Source organism: Zalophus californianus, chromosome X (genome assembly GCF_009762305.2).
Source record: "Zalophus californianus isolate mZalCal1 chromosome X, mZalCal1.pri.v2, whole genome shotgun sequence".
NCBI classification, from domain to species: Eukaryota; Metazoa; Chordata; class Mammalia; order Carnivora; family Otariidae; genus Zalophus; species Zalophus californianus.
This window is the reverse complement of record NC_045612.1, coordinates 122,646,154-122,663,424: the sequence shown is the minus strand read 5'-3', so window position 1 is coordinate 122,663,424 and position 17,271 is coordinate 122,646,154. Positions and strand designations below refer to the sequence as shown.

Below are 17,271 nucleotides of genomic sequence, written 5' to 3'. Positions count from 1 at the left end.
AAGTGCTCACAGAGAGCTTGAACTCTGGTCGGCATCTGGACCCATCCCCAAATACGTCCTCTCTGCTCTTCTCGGGAAGCACGGGGAGGCACAGGGTGGCCGTGCTGCTTCCGAAAGTTGCTACCAAGGAAGTCGCTCATAGGGGACTCAATTACCGTTCCCCACGGTGTGTGCTGTCAATCAGTCCTGGTGTGAAAGCGTGGAATCCCAGTGACCGACGAGACAAAGGAGAAGCCAGGGCCCAGGGGTCCTGGCTCTGCTCGGTGTCCACAGTCAGCGACCGACAGGTCCGCAAGGAAAGCGTGCCCGGGGCAGGGCTTCCCACGCTGCCTGTCACTTGAGCTCGGCTCAGAGATACTGTTCTTGCCCTGCCCTCTGCCGACTTCGAGTTCTGGAGCTTGAGATGCTCACCTCCTCTCCCTCCGCGTCTGGTGTCTCCCTCCTTCCAGTTACCCCTCGATCACGAATGTGCGTGTGCCGGCCACCTGCCGGGGTGCCCGCCGGGGGGCAGGGCAGGCTCCCACACTCACGCACCTGCTGAGCAGTTCCCGTGGGCCAGGCGCCGAGCTGCTTGAGACCAACAGGGTGCAGCATTCCTTCCCTCTGGGGAATTTCTGAACGGGCATTCGTGCTCCCCCCTCCCCCAAAATGCATCAACTCTTGTCCTGAAACTAGGTAGCTTACTTTCAAATCTTTAAAAGTTCTCTCCGGGTTTCTGGTTGAAACTACAAAATGGAGGCGCTGGCCGGCAGCATCTCTGGCGGTGGCCAGTGACAGGGATTTGATCACCCCCAGAAGCGTTCTCAGGAGCGATTTCCCAAGAGCCTGTTCCCACTTGGGAGCGGACAAGCATAGAGTGCCGGTTCGGCCCCCTCACGGCCACGTGCACGGCGTTAGCGCCGTCACCTCGAGCCTGTGCGTTTGCGAGTCTCCTGAGTGGGTCGGGGAGTTCCCGCAAGCCGGCGCGGCGTGCAGCTGCCGGGCTCCCTCGGCAGTGGGCGTGAGTGGAGCCGCGTGGGGCGCCTGCTGCCGGGGCCGGGCTCCCGTGGGCAGCAGGCGCCTTGAGAGCAGCCACGGGGCACCCCACCTTCTCCGTCCCTCTGCTCTTGCCTGTTGGTTAGGAATTGATGAGCTCTGGTTGCGGTCAGGTCTAATCTGTTGTGTTTTGTCCTGGCTTTGAAGTAAAAATTCATCAGACTTTTTTTTAAATGTGGAAGTCTGGACAGTTTTTCGAGAGGAGAGACCATGTGTGCTTAGAAAAGATACTAGAGATGCTTTGCTGAAAAGTGTAGGTCAACGTGTGAAGAACGTGTTTTCATTGTGTTCTTTTTTTCGTGTCCTCCTGCCCTGGAAATCCAGTTTCTCCACAAGTGGGAGAAGATAAATAGAGGTGGACTTAGGAGTCAGTACGAGGGCGGTGCCTGGCTGGCTCAGTTGGGAGAGCATGGGACTCTTGATCTCAGGGTCGTGAGTTCAAGCCCCACATTGGGCATAGAGCTGACTTTAAAAAAAAAAAAAATTCAGGGTGAGGGACGATGGGTATTAAGGAGGGCACGTACTGCATGGAGCACTGGGTGTTATACGCAAACAATGAATCATGGATCACTACATCAAAAACATGATGTGATATATGGTGATTGACATAAATAAATAGATAGATAGATAGATAGATAAATAAATTTGGTGATAGGTGGTCCAGGTTTCTAGGTGTGGAATGAAAGGAATGCAGAGGGGTTCTTGTCTCTCCGTCTTTGCTTAAATAGGATGCCAAAAGTTTCCTTCTGGAGTTTAGCACATCTAAATGGTATTTTCTACAGAGCTGGGCCTTTTAAAATTTATTCACAAAGAAGGCATTAGGCGAGGACTGTACATGAATACCTAGATAAAACATCTAATGATTTCTACTGGAGGAGAGACGAGAATACAAAATTATTTTGGCCTGTGCAGCGCAGTGAACAGGGAAAAGAACATAATGTGTTCCCCGCTGCCAGATAAAAGGCAAAGAAAAGCATTTAATTTAGAACACTGGAGCATTCCTTGTGCTGCACAAAATTCGGTCCATTAGGATCACGTTGTAGAAATGATCTTAGCCCACTAAGTTAGAAACAAGTACTTTGGCTTCATGATTTTGACCTGATTTTCCTTCCCTTGTGGGCACCAGCAAATGGCTCTCTTTCTCCAATATATCCTTTAAAAAATAACTTGAAACAGAGTTTTGTCCCGGTGGCCCTGGTCCCACAGGGTCCCTGGGTGTGGTCCGGCAAGGTGTAGCTGAGGGCACCAAGCGGCATTCAGGGTATCCTGCATGAAGCCCCATCACACCGACCAGTTCCGTGTTGTCTCTCTTCCGTGTGGGTCCTCCCCAGCTCCTTTCACTGCGAAACCTTCTTTATTAATTTTTTTCTTTTCTTTTTTTTTTTGTTTTTGTTTGTTTTTTGTGTTGTTTTTTTTTATTTAGAGAGCATGTGCGAGCGGGGGGCAGGGAGGGGCAGGGGAAGAAGAGAGGGAGAGACAATCTCAAGCAGGCTCCACACCCAGCGCAGAGCCCCACGTGGAGCTCAGTATCACGACCCTGAGATCATGACCTGAGCCGAATCAAGAGTCAGGCGCTCAACCAACTGAGCCACCCAGGTGCCACCCCCCGTCTTTTTTTTTTTTTTTTTTTTTTTTAAGGAAAAGTGTGTCCTCAGTGAGTCACTTAAACTAATGCAGAAGTGGTGTGCCCTGTGTTTGCTGCCGGATCCTTGTGTGGCTGGTTTGAGAAGCCGTGTCAAGGGTGGCTTGAAGTGGTGGAAGGCAGGTGGAGGGTGACAGCCGGTGCACACAGCACGGGAGGAAGCTTCAGATTGGGGCCAGCGGATGCATGGTGCTCAGTGTCCACACTCAAAACATGGCCGCTCTGTAGGGAAGTCCTCCCGCGGCCCCAGAACCACACAGGCCCCCGTGGGTGTGCACTGGCCCTGCTTTGAGACTGTCATGACAGTTCTGTTAGAGAGGCCTGTCTGTCGCGGCTTTCCCCGCCCAAAGATAACGTCACTGAACAGGGCTTGTGAATGTGTGCACGATGACTGGCATGAAAACGAGGGCCCAACCATCTACCTCTCAGTCAGTAAGCCCAGGGAGCCAGCCTCAGGCGTCTGTAGCTGTGTGGGTGACTTTGAAAATTGGAAGGTGCCCCAGACGTTCAAGGGCAGGAAATGGAGCCTCCTCCACCTCCATTCCCCATCCTCGGTCGTGGGATTGTAGAGGTTCTCCCTCCACTGCAGTGGCCCGCACGTCCCCCAGCCGTCAGGGCAGGCGAGGGACCGGCCGGTTTCTGTGCCGGGGAGCAGTCCGTATGGGGGCTCACTTTGTTTTCAGCACACGGCTCTTGTCTTTCCAGAATTGAGCGGGTGATGGACAACAATACCACGGTGAAGATGGTGCCCATCAAGATTGTGCACTCGGAGAGCCAGCCTGAGAAGGAGAGCCGCCAGGGTCTGACCCGCACTGCCGAGCTGCCTGCACTACCCAGCGGGCTGGAGAAAGACCAGATCAAGACACTGAGCACGTCCGAGCAGTCCTACTCGCGCTTCTGCCTGTACAGCCGCCAGGGTGCTGAGCCCGAGCCCCAGCGCCCCAGCGCCCCAGCGCCCGGCACCAAGGACAGCGGGGCCTCTCCTTCCGGCCTCAGCTACGTGAAGGCCAAGGAGAGGACAGCCGAAGACCTGAAATCGGAAGAGCTGGCCCGGGAGATTGTGGGGAAGGACAGGTCCCTGGCCGATATCCTGGACCCCAGTGTGAAGATCAGAACCACCATGGACCTCATGGAGGGCATCTTCCCCAAAGACGAGCACCTGCTGGAAGAAGCTCAGCAGCGCCGGAAGCTGCTCCCCAAAGTCCCGTCTCCGAGAAGCATGGAGGAGAAGTGAGTAAGGCTGCCTTCCGTTCTGCAGCTGGCCGAGTGTGCTTCTGCCCTCTCCGCAGCTCTCAGGCTTCAGGGGGCAAGGGGCTGGTCCACGGATCTGTTTTCATGATGGCTTTTCGGGGGCACATTTTCATAAGCACTGCCCACTGCTTGTAGACCATGTTGGCTGTTTTGTGACCCTCCCAAAAGAGCCACTGAGGCCCGTTCCTGCAGATGCCACCTTGGGGGCCTGGAAAGATGTGAAAATACCACAGTTCCTGCTCATTCTTAGCTTGAGGCCAGCGTGGTTCAGGGTGATGCCCATGGGCTCCTTTCTCAGAAGACCACGCTTCTCAGCTGGGACACTGTCTCTCCTCTCCCCCCCCCCACCCCCCCGCCCCAGGGGACAGTTGGCAATGTCCAGAACGTGTTTAGTTGTCACACCTGGGAGGTACTGCCAGCATCCTGTGGGTGGAGACCGGGGAGGCTTTCGACAGCCTACCGAGCCCAGGACGCCCCCATAGCAGAGAAGGCCCCGGATGTCCGTCCGTGCTGACGAAGGAGGCTTTGTGCTCCTGGTTATGGAGCACAGTGAGTGGGTGCGTTGCCATGGGTTGCTAGACTGTGCTTTGCAGCCTGTCGCATTCACGGGCTGCCTGCACGGGCCTGCGTGGTCGCATCTGCCCTGGTGGTCGCATCTGTCCTGGTGGTGTCCACCGTCTCCATAAGCACTCTTCACGGACAGTAGGTGGGAGCGCCAGTGAAATGTAGCACAGAAGGACAACGGGGGTGAGGCGGACCCGACCATGGGGCATGGACGTGGCGGCAGGTAGAAAGGTGCAGGTTGCATTTAGGGCCTTGAGGCCTCTCTTACAGGTAGCTGTGTGCGCATATTCCTCGTAGACCTCAGGCTCCTGGCAAAAGCTCTCCCTCTACTCCGTTCCCTCCCAGGGGGAGATTTTTAGACATCCTGTTTACTTGACCTTTCCCCCTTTTTAAAAAACTGTATTCCGTAGACTCGAGAAGTATCCATTTGGCGACACATTTTTTTTTAGATCTGTCACCTACTCCCCTGCCCCCTTTGGCTGTCTCTTGCCCCTGGCTGTTGTCCTGGTGTTGGCACCACCGTTTGCTTGTCACAGAGCAGGCCGTGGGCCGGAAGGAGGTGTCTGGGCATGGAGTCACGGCCGATTCAAGTTCTGACCTTGTTCCCCAGGAGAGAGGAGCCGGCCGTGCCGGTGGCCGCGTCCCTCGCTACCAACTCGACCTACTACAGCACGTCGGCCCCCAAGGCAGAGCTGCTGATTAAGATGAAGGACCTACAGCAGCAGCAGGACCCAGAGGACGACTCGGGGAGTGACTTGGACCACGACCTGTCGGTGAAGAAGGTAGGAAAGCCCGTTGTCAGTGACGGCGTGCTCAGAGGCAGGCAAGGGGCAGTGTGGGCCTGCGCCACGTGTCCAGGGGCCTTTGTGTTCAGCTTTTGTGCAGGACAGTGACATTTGGGACAGCAGTAGTAAGCCCTTCGTGACTAAGTTCTTCCACAATTGGGCCTTTTCCCTCACGGTCTCTTTGCCATCTTTTTTCTTTTTTTTTTTTTTAAGATTTCATTTATTTTGAGAGAGAGAGAATGAGCAAGAGAGAGAGCACAAGCCAGGAGGAGTGAGAGAGGGAGAAGCAGACTCCCTGCTGAGCAGGGAGCCCAATGGCGGGGCTCGATCCCAGGACCCTGGGCCCATGACCTGAGCTGAAGGCAGACGCTTCACCGACTGAGCCACCCAGACGCCCCTCTTTACCATCTTTGTATAGTAAGATCCAAGGTCATATTAAGTGGGTACCATTCTCATTCAAAAAGTTCAATTGATATGGCCCTTCTATCCCATTTAAAATCTAGGGGACTAGGGCACACACTCGTGCTCACTTGCTCTCTTTCTCTCAAATAAAATCTTTTAAAAGAGAAATAAAAATAAATTCTAGGGACTTAATTGTATGACCTCTAGCAACTCACATGTTCTCCCTGCCTTCCCTGAGCAGGAGCTTACGTTCAGCCAACACAAAAACATATATATATAATACACTGTCAGCTCACTACAGCCTGTGGACCAGGCGTGGCCCACCACCTGCTTTGATAAAAGACCTGTTACGGAAACACAGCCACACTGATCTGTTTATCTGTGCGCTCTGGTGACTTTTACACCATAGCAGCAGACTTAAGTGGTCGCCCCTGACCGTGCGGCCTGTAGAGTTGAAGGTCTTCACTGTCTGGCCCTTTACGGAAGGAGTTTGCCAACCCTTAGCGTAGTACCTTGCATGGTAAGAGAATTAAAACGCGATGAAGGAATGGAGCAAAACAAAGGAGTGTGATTATAGAGGGCCTGGATGAGGGGCTGACTGAACAGTGACCTGGGTGGTGTGTGAAGGGTGAGCCGCATGGGTGTCTGGGTGCGCTGCAGGGAGAGGGGCCTGCCAGCGCTAAGGTCCTGAGGTGGGAGCCTCACGACATGTTGGAGAAGCAGCAGGGGCCAGTGGTGGGAGCTGTGTAGACGAGGAATGCCTCCATTGGAGATTGGAGATGAAGTCGGAATGAGGTCGGGGACTAGTGAGTGCCCATGAGGTTGTGCTAGGGACAGAATTACTGCTATCGGTGTCAGTGTCATTACTACTATATTAGCGTTAGATCTTCGTGATATGTCAGCATGCCAGACCTGTGCCGTCTAGGGGATTACCTGTTTTTCTGTAGGAAGGCCTCAGCATTAAAGGGATGAGGGACTTGCCAAAGAAAGTCTGTCTCAGAGGGGACCATATACTGTTTGTTCCAAGGGCTTGAGCCCGTCTAGTAGTAGGAAAAGGAAAGGAGGGAACCAGCATTTTGTGAATGTGTTCCATATGCTCAGCGCTTTGGAAAAGGGCTTTCATAAAAAACACTAATTTTTTTTTTTTTTAACAAGAATCTTTGCAAAAGATTTTGCTGGAAGTCTGCTTGTATCTTTAGTGGTTTAAAAAATACCACGGGTTGATTTCAGATATAATAGAAAAAATATCGTGACCCATGCACAGAAGAAAATTACTTTCAGTTTGGGAAACAGTAGCTTTTTGGTTCAAGGAATTGAAGGAAATGTAAGAACAGCACTTTGGTCCTGGCTTAGGATTGCATTTTCTGTTGTGGTTGATGTTGTTTTTTAAATAAAGAATCAAAAATGTTTTTAGTTCCTCTCATAAAACTAGAAAAAAATGTACACTTTGCACAGTTCTAATTCAGTCCTGGCCGTAGATGTAGATGACTGTGCGCTTTACGATGTGCCCTTGTTCCTCGTGCTGTGATGAATTTGAGGGGCTCCCTTCGTCTCTGTGGCACTTTCTCGTTTTGCTTTTGGGAGGCACAAGATGCTGGGGCACTGCCTCCCCTCAGATGGCTGCTTCGGGATTCAGATGAGTCCCTGTGGGGTCCTTGGGTGCCTCAGTCGACTAGGCGTCTGCCTTCAGCTCAGGTCATGATCTCAGGGTCCTGGGATCGAGCCCCGCATCGGGCTCCCTGCTCAGTGGGGAGCCTGCTTGCTTCTCCCTCTCCCTCTGCCCCTCCTCCTGCTCATGCTCTCTTGTCTCTCAAATAAACAAATAAATAATATTTTTAAAAGAGAGAGAGAGGTGAATCTCTGTGAACTTGCCTCCTGACAGTGTGCCCGCCCCACCCACCCCCCGTGACTAAACTCTTAAGTGGACCGACATATTTTGCTCAACATGCATCTGTCGAGTGATTACACCATCAATGGCAAGTGCTAGAGATCACAGTTCTGCGCCGTGTTAGTGACTCAGGAATCCCGCTTTTCAGCTTGGTTTGACAAAGGCAATGGCTGCCCTGTGTTTGCAGCCTTCCTTCCAAGTCACACAAGTATACTGTGTCATGTGGTTGTGCGATGTGTGCACAGGGGAAAGGAGGAAGTGCAGGGGGGCCGTGACGGTCGAAGAGCAAGACCCCGAGTCCTCTGTGTGCCGGACATTCCCCGAGGGGCCTCGGCTGTCATGGTCACAGCATCCCCGCGTGCTCACAGAGCCAAGTGCCGAAGCAGGTGAGCCCACGTTTTAGGAGACTAAGGACACAGGCAAGAGAGAACGGAAGGCCCCGTGCAGGCAAGCAGTGAGAGCGTTCTGGTGTCTGTTTGGAAGCATTATGCTGGGAAGGCTCATAAATACGTTTTTGTGCGTGGGGTGGCTCAGGCAGACTCTGCTCAGAAAGTGCCCTGGTGGAGTTATATAGAGGTTCTTCAGGAGAACCAAACACACTCATTGGTCAACGTCTAGAATCTCTGAGGGTTACGGTTTCTCTCTGGACCCCAGAGGTAGGCGCAAGGCCCAGAGAGGAAACACCTCATTTTCCCATGGAGTGTGACAAAAGTTAGGTGTCTGGGGCCATCTGAACAGAGGTAAGAAGCCGCGTTGCACCTGCTGTGAGCCCTGGGGGCTGGTCTCTGCCACCAGCCGCTCTCAGCCCAGGCCTCCCCAAATGCCACAGGCTGCAGAATGGAAGCAGATGGGCTTGCGAGAGCCTCATCTGATGTGGCGCGTGAAGGCTTCTGCACCCAGGCTGGTGCTGAGAGTGATTATTTCCTGTGCTGCCAGGGCCAGGCTCATCCCAAGATCTTTGAAAGTCAGTGTCTGTGCTGCTTATAATGGCCCTTTAAGGAAGAAGGGGAGGGTGTTTCTAATAAAAACTTATGCAAGACCTATAAAGCAATCAAAGGAATTTGGGCTCCTTCCAGAACGCCCAGTTTCAAGTTAGCTCAGCTGATACTGCAGGTTTGAAGGCACGTTTTCATGCATTGGCCTGAAATCTTCGTTATGATGATTGTGGAAGAATAACGACACCGAAGAATTACCAGTAACACCGGCCAGGCCTCATACATCCACAATCCTCTAATTGCTTGAGGTATTCATTCAGGTTAGGGTTGGCTTCAGGCAAGAATTTGGAATCCATCCCTATAATCTGTTTTCTGTTTCTCCCTCAAGTAACTAATATGTGCAAAAAAGCCATCTTAGCTGTGGGATTCGAAGTTGATTTAAAGCATCTCGCCCAATAGGTAGGTCCACAGAGACACAGGGACACAGATACACAAGCGTGAGCACACTCAGACCCCCACACTCATCATCAGCATCAACATCAATGAAATGGTAGACGCGCGCGGTTTTAACTGACCGAGGGAAGAAAATGCCTTAACTTCCTGAGCAGCCCTGAGGAAAGGCCATGGCTTTCGGATCTGCGGGCTAATTTTTATGTATTTGTGTGGACCCGTAAATGCTAGATGGATTTTCTCCGTCAGTGCCTCGTCCTGAGACAGAGCCGCCACGTGATCAGCTCCTACAAAGCATGCCGTGCTATGCTCGTGGTTCAGCGTGTCTTTCCTGCCGAGGTTGGACTTTTCCCACCTACATAGTTATCGGGACAGGTGGTCTGGACCTGACTGTTGTGTGTTCAATCAGGGCAGCTTCTCGCCGCTCACTCCCAGTATTGCTGACCCCTGCTGAGTACGGGGCACCCACTGGGGGCTGCTGGGCTGCGACCACGTGCAGGGATTTCATTCGGTGTTCACATCAGTCCTCGAGGTGGGGGTTTCTGTTCCGCATGGAGCTGTGGACACGGTCCTGGAGAGCATCAGGAGACTTTGCTCCCTCCAGGCGTGTGCCTTCTCTCCCCCAGGCTCTGCAGGCTCCCTCTGGGGTCGGAGTTTATAAACTGCCCTGGGACAAGGGACAGCGGTACGGGTGACTTCCATAGGTCCGCTTTGTATAGTGTTGCTTGTTACAGCAGAGTGAGCTAAAAATCCTGATTGGACTTGAGTGTTTCAAATGGTACCATCTTCATTCAGGTTAGTGCACCTGCGTGCTGTTGGTTTTCAGTCTCTTCCGGGGGGCTAGCCCAGCGGAGTGCTGGCGTCACGTTGGCTCTTCGGAACTCACCAGGTGGGGGCCAACAGCCCATTGGTTCTGCTCCGGGTAGACCTAATGGCAGAGAGACGTCCATGATCATCAGCCAGTGGTTTTTTTCCCGGGCAGGGCTCACCCGTGGTTCTCCCTGAGAGCCACCCCTGTGATTCTTCCCATATATAACAGGAGGTGGATGTCTTTGCCACTCATGTCAGGCCATCTGGTGCCACATCACTTGAGGTGGGCGGCCGATGTATATGTTTTGGTTTTTATGTTTGCCCTTTAAAAACTAATCATTTAAAGGGCCGGTGGGAGAGGAGAGTGGGGAGTTCGTATTGAATAGAGCTTCCGTTGGGGAACATGACAAAGTTCTGATGGTGATGGTTGCACAACCACGTGGACATACTTAATACCACAGAGCCGGACACTGAAAACTCGGTAAAATGATCAATTGTCTTCTGTAGATTTTGCCATATTAAAAAAAATGAGTAACTTATTTGCACTTTGGTCATATTCAAGTCAGGTTTCTCTAAAGGACTTTTAATTTTACTGATAGCCCTTTATTTGTTTTAACTTTTACTGCTTGCTCTAGGTAGAACATACTTTTTCATCATGGAATTCAGTACTGGGCATGAGACTCAGTAGCTTCTGTACATGTGAGTCTTTAAATGGGAAAATTCCAGGGGTGCCTGGGTGGCTCAGTCAGCTAAGCGTCTGCCTTCGGCTCAGGTCATGATCCCAGGGTCCTGGGATCGAGCCCCGCATCGGGCTCCCTGCTCGGTGAGGAGTCTGCGTCTCTCTCTCTCTCTCTCTCTCTCTCCCTCTCTCTCTCTCTCAAATAAATAAATAAAATTTTAAAAATATAAATAAATTGGGAAGTTCCAAAGTATGAAGCACAAAGTGTCGCGTGGGCCCTGAGATTCCCGGCAGAGGTAAAGAGTGACATGAGGTTTTACTGTGAGTAGCCCCGGAGGGCCAACTCCTGCATTGTCTTCGAGGATACTAACAGGCTGAGAACAGGGTGTTTTGGTCTCTTTCTCAATTAAATGCCAGTGATGTCACCAGGAGTTATCCTTCGCCTGGTCTTAGAAATCCTCTATTGTTTGATGCAGAGTAAACTCTTACCCAGTTCAGCTGAATTCCATGCAGATCCCTTAGGTGAGACCACAGGGGCTGCCGCAGCGGCTAGACAAGCCGGGTTGGGGCCACCCTACTGAGTGTTTGCACGCCACCCTGTGTCCCCACAGCAGGAGCTCATCGAGAGCATCAGTCGCAAGCTGCAGGTGCTTCGGGAGGCCCGAGAGAGCCTGCTGGAGGACATCCAGGCCAACAGTGCACTTGGGGACGAGGTGGAGGCCATTGCCAAAGATGTCTGCAAACCCAACGAGTTTGACAAGTTCCGAATGTTCATTGGGGACCTGGACAAAGTGGTGAACCTTCTGCTGTCGCTGTCCGGCCGCCTGGCCCGCGTGGAAAATGCCCTCAATAATTTGGATGACAGTACTTCTCCTGGTGACCGGGTAGGTACAGTGTGGGAAGGCGTGCGCAGGGTGCTGTGAGTTCACACCGTGAAGCCTCACACAGCTCCTAGGCAGCCCATCCAGAGCTCTCCATCTCTTTCCGTGGAACTGACACAAACAGGTGCTGCCGGGGCACACGGGGCCTTGAGCACCGTTGTCATTGGACGGCAGGGCTGCTGTGATGTTTGGGAAAACTGGGGGTTCCTTGTGACATCTTTTCATCCGTTCCCAGTGATCCTTACTAATAATAATAACGGTCTCTTCCTCAGAAGTCTTTTTCACTTGACTACATGGAAGTGGCGCTCGGCTACTCTGACAGATTACAAGCACTCAGTGGTCATGGAGTTCAGTGTTGTTGCTGCTTTTAACAGGAGTTCACACGGCAGTCTGGAAGGAGCCGAAGGACTGTCTGCCTTTTGTCCCTTTCTTTCTTTTTAAGATTTTATTTATCTGTCAGAGAGAGAGAGAGAGAGAGAGCACAAGCAGGGGGAGCTCAGGCAGAGGGAGAAGTAGGCTTCCTGCAGAGCAGGGAGCCCGATGCGGGGCTCGATCCCAGGCCCCTGGAATCATGACCTGAGCCGAAGGCAGACGCCTAACGACTGAGCCACCCAGCTGTCCCCCTTTTCTCCCTTTTTTGAGGTGTGCAGCTTGGAACATGTCTCTTGGTGGGTTTACATTTCGGTTTTTCACGTGCAAAATACAGGAAGTAATATTCACCTCATTGGCTTTCCTTCCTAGGTCAGATAATCAGCAAAACGTTGAGTTTGATTCAGTGAGTAGGCCGTCAGACGATCATCTTTATTATTAATAAGACCCCTTAACTTCTCTGAATGGGGAACAGAAGAGGCACCCCTCTCCCTTACTCCACGTGAGAGTGGTGTCAGCCACATAAATCTTCTAGAGAGTGCCTTTCAGACCAATGTAGCTCTGTGCTTAGCTAAGTAACTACCATTTGAACATACTATATAAGCATTTAAGAAATAACTGGGACCCTTGGGTGATGTTCAGATTCCAGATTGCTGTTTTCCCCCTCTTTGCCAGGTGTATCTGAAAAGAGGAAAATAACATGAACAGGAAGGAGAGATTTATTTATATGTTAACTGGCATATTCTCAAGTATTGATTTAAGGGGAAAAGTGGTATGGTCTTTGCAGCTCAACCCATCTTTAATCCATCTTTCCCCCTCTGTGTGTGCAACGGACAAAGACTTTATTTAGACTTTAGGGATGATAGGGGCGCCTGGGTGGCTCAGTCGGTTAAGCGTCTGCCTTCAGCTCAGGTCATGATCTCTGGGTCCTGGGATCGAGTCCCGCATCGGGCTCCCTGCTCCGCGGGGAGTCTGCTTCTCCCTCTCCCTCTGCCCCTCCCCCTGTCCATGCTCTCTCTTTCTCTCAAATAAATAAATAAAATCTTTTTAAAAAAAAAATTGAGGGGATGCTAGAAGGAGTCACAACAGTAAGGACCATGCCGGTGGTCCTCCTGGATACCAGACTGTAGACAACCGTACATTGGTGGCCCCCACCACATCCTGGGGTCCCTCCGAACGCGGTGTCTCATTGCAGTGGTCCAGTGTCCAGCATAGCCGCCTTTGGAGGAGAGTCTGTCAGGCAGTCGCAGCTTGGGGAAGCTAAGGTTTTCAGAGACAGACATGGTAGCCAGTTAAAAGACGCAGAGGGAGGTTTTATAAGGCTCCCTCCATCTTTCCACATAGAACATGAATACGTGGGTTGAAGCAGACACGTCTGGCCCTCCGCCCAGTCTCTGCAGCCCCCTGTCACCGGTCAGCCCAATTGGTTTTAACAGCCCGAGCGGACTTCTAGAATCCGTTAACATCTGTTTTCCTTTGCATTGGAACAAACTCGCCTTGCCTCCCCTCTTTCCGTGCAAACTCCGTGTCTGTTAGTTTGACGCGGAGATGGAGGTGTCCCACGGGGGTGGGCAGGATGCCCCGCACGGCGGTGTGGTCCGGGGTACGTCCTGGAAAGCCGCAAACCAACAGCGCTCTTCCTGCGCGTGGGCATTTTTCGAGGCGCCACCGTGTCCTAGATGCTCATGTGTGGCTGTCGGTAACTGCCCGTGGCCAACTTGCAGGGTGGCGGAACACCAGAGTGGCTGTGCGGGTGCCCAGGTGAAGGTCACACCGAGGACACGAACCCCCAGCCTCCCCCGGCTGACGACTGGAAGACATTTCATGCGTTCAGCTCTTCCTTTCCTAGTTTTCATTGAACTCGGAGATGGTCGGGACAGTTCGGTGTGTGTTTTGTAAGCAGAGAGAATGACTCTGAGTGCCACGTTTGGGGACTGGGGTTGTCTGTGCGCCCCCCCCCAGGGCAGGATGTTTGTAAGGAGCCAGGGAGTCTCCCCCATTGCCCTGCATCTCCCCTGCCTGTCCTCGCTCCCTCACCTGTGTGCTTCTGTGAGTTTGCCCAGAGGCTTCAGGAATCCTGCTCTGGAAGTTCTTTAGAATCTATTCCTTTTGCCGACTTCCCCGCAGTCTTGTCACAGACAGGTCTCTGACCCACCTGGGATCCCTAAGTCCTGTATACCTTTCGAGCTTCTCAAAACTCTGTAGTTGTCTGCGGCTGGACTGCTCTTCTCATCACGGCTGTTTCTCTGAGCCCTTCAAGGCCAAGGCTGCTGGGAAGAAGTGGAAGCGCCACAAGCCTGGGAGCGCTTACGGGAGGGCTGGGGCCAGAGCCTGCTGGGGCCACCGAGTGCGCTCCGCCCCCGCCTTAGGTATTCCCGTGTGGGCGCCATGGGATCTCTGGTCCCTGACTTCGGTGTCACAGCCCCCAGACCTGCTGGCGTTGTCGAGCTGTCGGCCGCAGCTCCTGCTGTAGCCCTGCTCCTCAACGGGCTCGTTTCGCTTTCTCTCTCCACAGCAGTCGCTGCTCGAGAAGCAGCGGGTACTCATCCAACAGCACGAGGACGCCAAGGAACTGAAGGAAAACCTGGACCGCCGGGAGCGCATCGTGTTCGACATCCTGGCCAGCTACCTCAGCGAGGAGAGCCTGGCAGACTACGAGCATTTTGTGAAGATGAAGTCCGCCCTCATCATCGAGCAGCGGGAACTGGAAGATAAGATACACCTGGGCGAAGAGCAGCTCAAGTGCTTGTTCGACAGCCTTCAGCCCGAAAGAGGCAAATAAGAGGGGCCCTCCCTGGTGGGGGACAGAGACTGGCCCTGGGAGCTCCGTTCCTGAGGATGCAAGTAGAAACCCCAGCCTGTATTTATAATCTCCTGTAGCGCAAATCCTCCGGTAGCAAAATGGCTGTTAGGAAAGCAATAACTTCCGTGTGTGTTTGTGATGGTTTATTTAATTTTTTAGTTTCCCTTTTGAATGCGGAGCAGAATGTCTCACCGTTAGCCGCTTTTCCTTTGCAAGTTAGCGCACATGGCAGCGGGCTCCGGTGGACAGCGACTTGGTGCAGTCTAGACTGTGGGCTCTGGTCGCATGGTGCATGCAAGGGGTCGTTTTCACGGGTAGGTCCGCCCTTCCTCCCATCTTCACATCGTGAAGCAACCGTTCGGGAAGGAAGCTGAGCGAGTCTGTAAGGTGCATGAGAGGGGAAACCCTGGCGCACGTCTTGTCCTGTGATTCATCCAAAGCATGGGCTGCCACGTGTTCTCCCTGTTCGTCTGGTGGTGTGGACCATTCATTGTCCCTCCTTCGTTGTCCCCCAGCAAAAACCACGATGATCTGTGATGCTCATGTATTAACATTTTGGAAAGGTAAATCGTTTCCGACTGGTGAAAAACCAGCTGTGAAACGAATAACCTACGTGTTGGGTTCACTCATTCTGAAATCGCCACTTACAGAAATAGTGTGCATGCTTTAAAACACACGTACAAAACAAATAGCTTTAGTACTGGCATCACGGTTCAAGAGATGTTTCTCTGCAAAGTGAAATTAACTCGGTTCATAGTGTGTCCAGTAGTGTGATGTGCTTGCTAGACATCTGTTTCCTGAGACCAGTAGCAGATTTCCGAAATTACTTTTTCCCCAGAACACTTACTTAGTGTGCATAGGGTTTTTAATGATAATTGGCTATTGTCTCTTTAAATCTGCTACCAGGCCATAAGGGTTACATTCCATTTACTTGTAAGAACCTTTCCTCTGGTTTTTCAGAGGTCCTATGGACTCTACAACCCCTAAACCTGATCTTCTTCAGCCACAGAGTTTATAGATTCTGTGCCCTTTTTACTGGTTGAAATGGCAAGAGTCTAATGAAAGTCTGTTCGCTAAGAAAACACTGTCATGCTGTCCATTTCCAGTGGACAAGTCACAGAACTGGGAGAAGAGATTTGCCAATCACGTATGTGACAAAGGATCTATATCTAGAACATACAAAGAACTTTCAGAACTGCACAGTAAGAGAACAGACAGCCCAGTTAGAACGTGGGCAAGAGACTTAACTTGGCGCTTCACCAAAGAGGATATATGTACGCATGGCAAATCGGCACGTGGAAAGATGTTCAACCACCGATGGCTTGGTTATAACATAGGTTTTATCTACGTCATTGCAGACCCGGTGTGCTGCTTACAAATGCTCATCTGATTCGGTGCCTGGTAAATGGCAGGAGAACCCCTTGGATAACTTCACGTTGAGGTGATACCTGCGTATTTGTTTGATCGAGGGATCTTTGAGTTTTCCTCGTATTGCCATAAAAGTTTTCCAACAGGTGGGGAGACGTCCCTTTGTCAGCAGTGACCGTGGCCTTACCAAAACACATGTGCACACCAATGTCTTAACTGACCGGTGTCTATACTTCCTGAGCCAGAGGGGGTGAGCTGGACTCCTGAGCCACAGCATGGATGTCTGTGCCCCCCATAGAGGGGTCCAAACTGGCAGGCTCCAGTAATGCAGGCAATAAACACTCTTTTTGGCAAACCCGCCCATGCCAAAAAGATAAATGCCTTTTCACACGTTGTCATTCCTATTGAATTAAGCTATTTCTGACTTGAAAAATCCCCATTCTGCGAATGAAGTGTCCTCCTTCCCTCCCGCTGTAGCCCCTTACTGTGAAAACTGGTCACTTCAGAAAAGGTGAAGCTGGCTGTCCACGGACCTCCATCATTCTCCCCCAGGGGGACAACCACAGGAATTTGAGTGTACTTTGCTTTTGATTTGGACAAGGCTTTTATCTGCGATTCTTTACCCTCAAATACAGTGTTGTGAATCATTTTGATGATAAATATGTAAAATGTGAATGGTAGAATTTATGTGTCTGTATCTAGCCTTTTGAGGTCTTTGGAGGACGTTCTCTTATACATAGCAATGTAGAGTGCTCTACTACCCTTACAGCAAAGCACATGTCACCGTCACTGTCCTGTGCCCTTCCCCTGTTTGCCTCTTAAACATCTGGTTAGCGGGGACCCAGAGACTGCAGTGAGTCGATGTACATACCTTTGTCTATAGATATATTATTGCATATACAACAACAATCTGGTGCTAATGTTCTGCCCTTGGCATTCTTAGGTGGTGGCTGATTCCTCCCCCCTCTGTCATAGCTCAGCTCTGGAATGCTCTGTATCACGAGATTTCAGCCAGGGGCATTGCCTGTGGCTTTTATCCTGCCTTCCACTGTGGAAAATGTGTACCTATTTCATGCTCAACGCTTACCGCTTACCTCTCAACACATCGTCCCGCTTGACTTTAGCAAAATAAATAGTGTCTTTGAGTGAACGGAGCATGTCTCTGATTTACCTATGTTACATCTTTTTTTTAAGTAATCACGCTATCCTCCCCGTATGTCAAATCCACGTAAGTTGCGGGATTGATGATTTGTACGTGTGCCGCTGTGTGTCGCTGTGTGTCGCTGTGTGTGGCCATAGCCGTTGCCAGGGTCATGCTGTGTGACAAGCCGCAGTGAAACCACATTGTGCGGTAAAGGATCTCTTCAGCTCGTGAACTTGTAGACCGTGATACTCCCTGCCCCATGTGC

General features: G+C 51.6%; 1 protein-coding gene across 1 annotated transcript in view; it reads left to right on the top strand.

The window, feature by feature from the left end:
• Window positions 1–17,012, top strand: part of SHROOM2 (shroom family member 2) — a 137,354-nt gene extending 120,342 nt beyond the window's left edge. The window contains 4 exon segments of the mRNA XM_027607925.2: window positions 3,383–3,907; window positions 5,103–5,274; window positions 11,053–11,325; window positions 14,207–17,012. Of these exon segments, the coding sequence (XP_027463726.1) occupies window positions 3,383–3,907; window positions 5,103–5,274; window positions 11,053–11,325; window positions 14,207–14,473 (1,237 nt within the window). The 3' untranslated portion in view covers window positions 14,474–17,012.
• The last annotated feature ends 259 nt before the right edge of the window (window positions 17,013–17,271 follow it).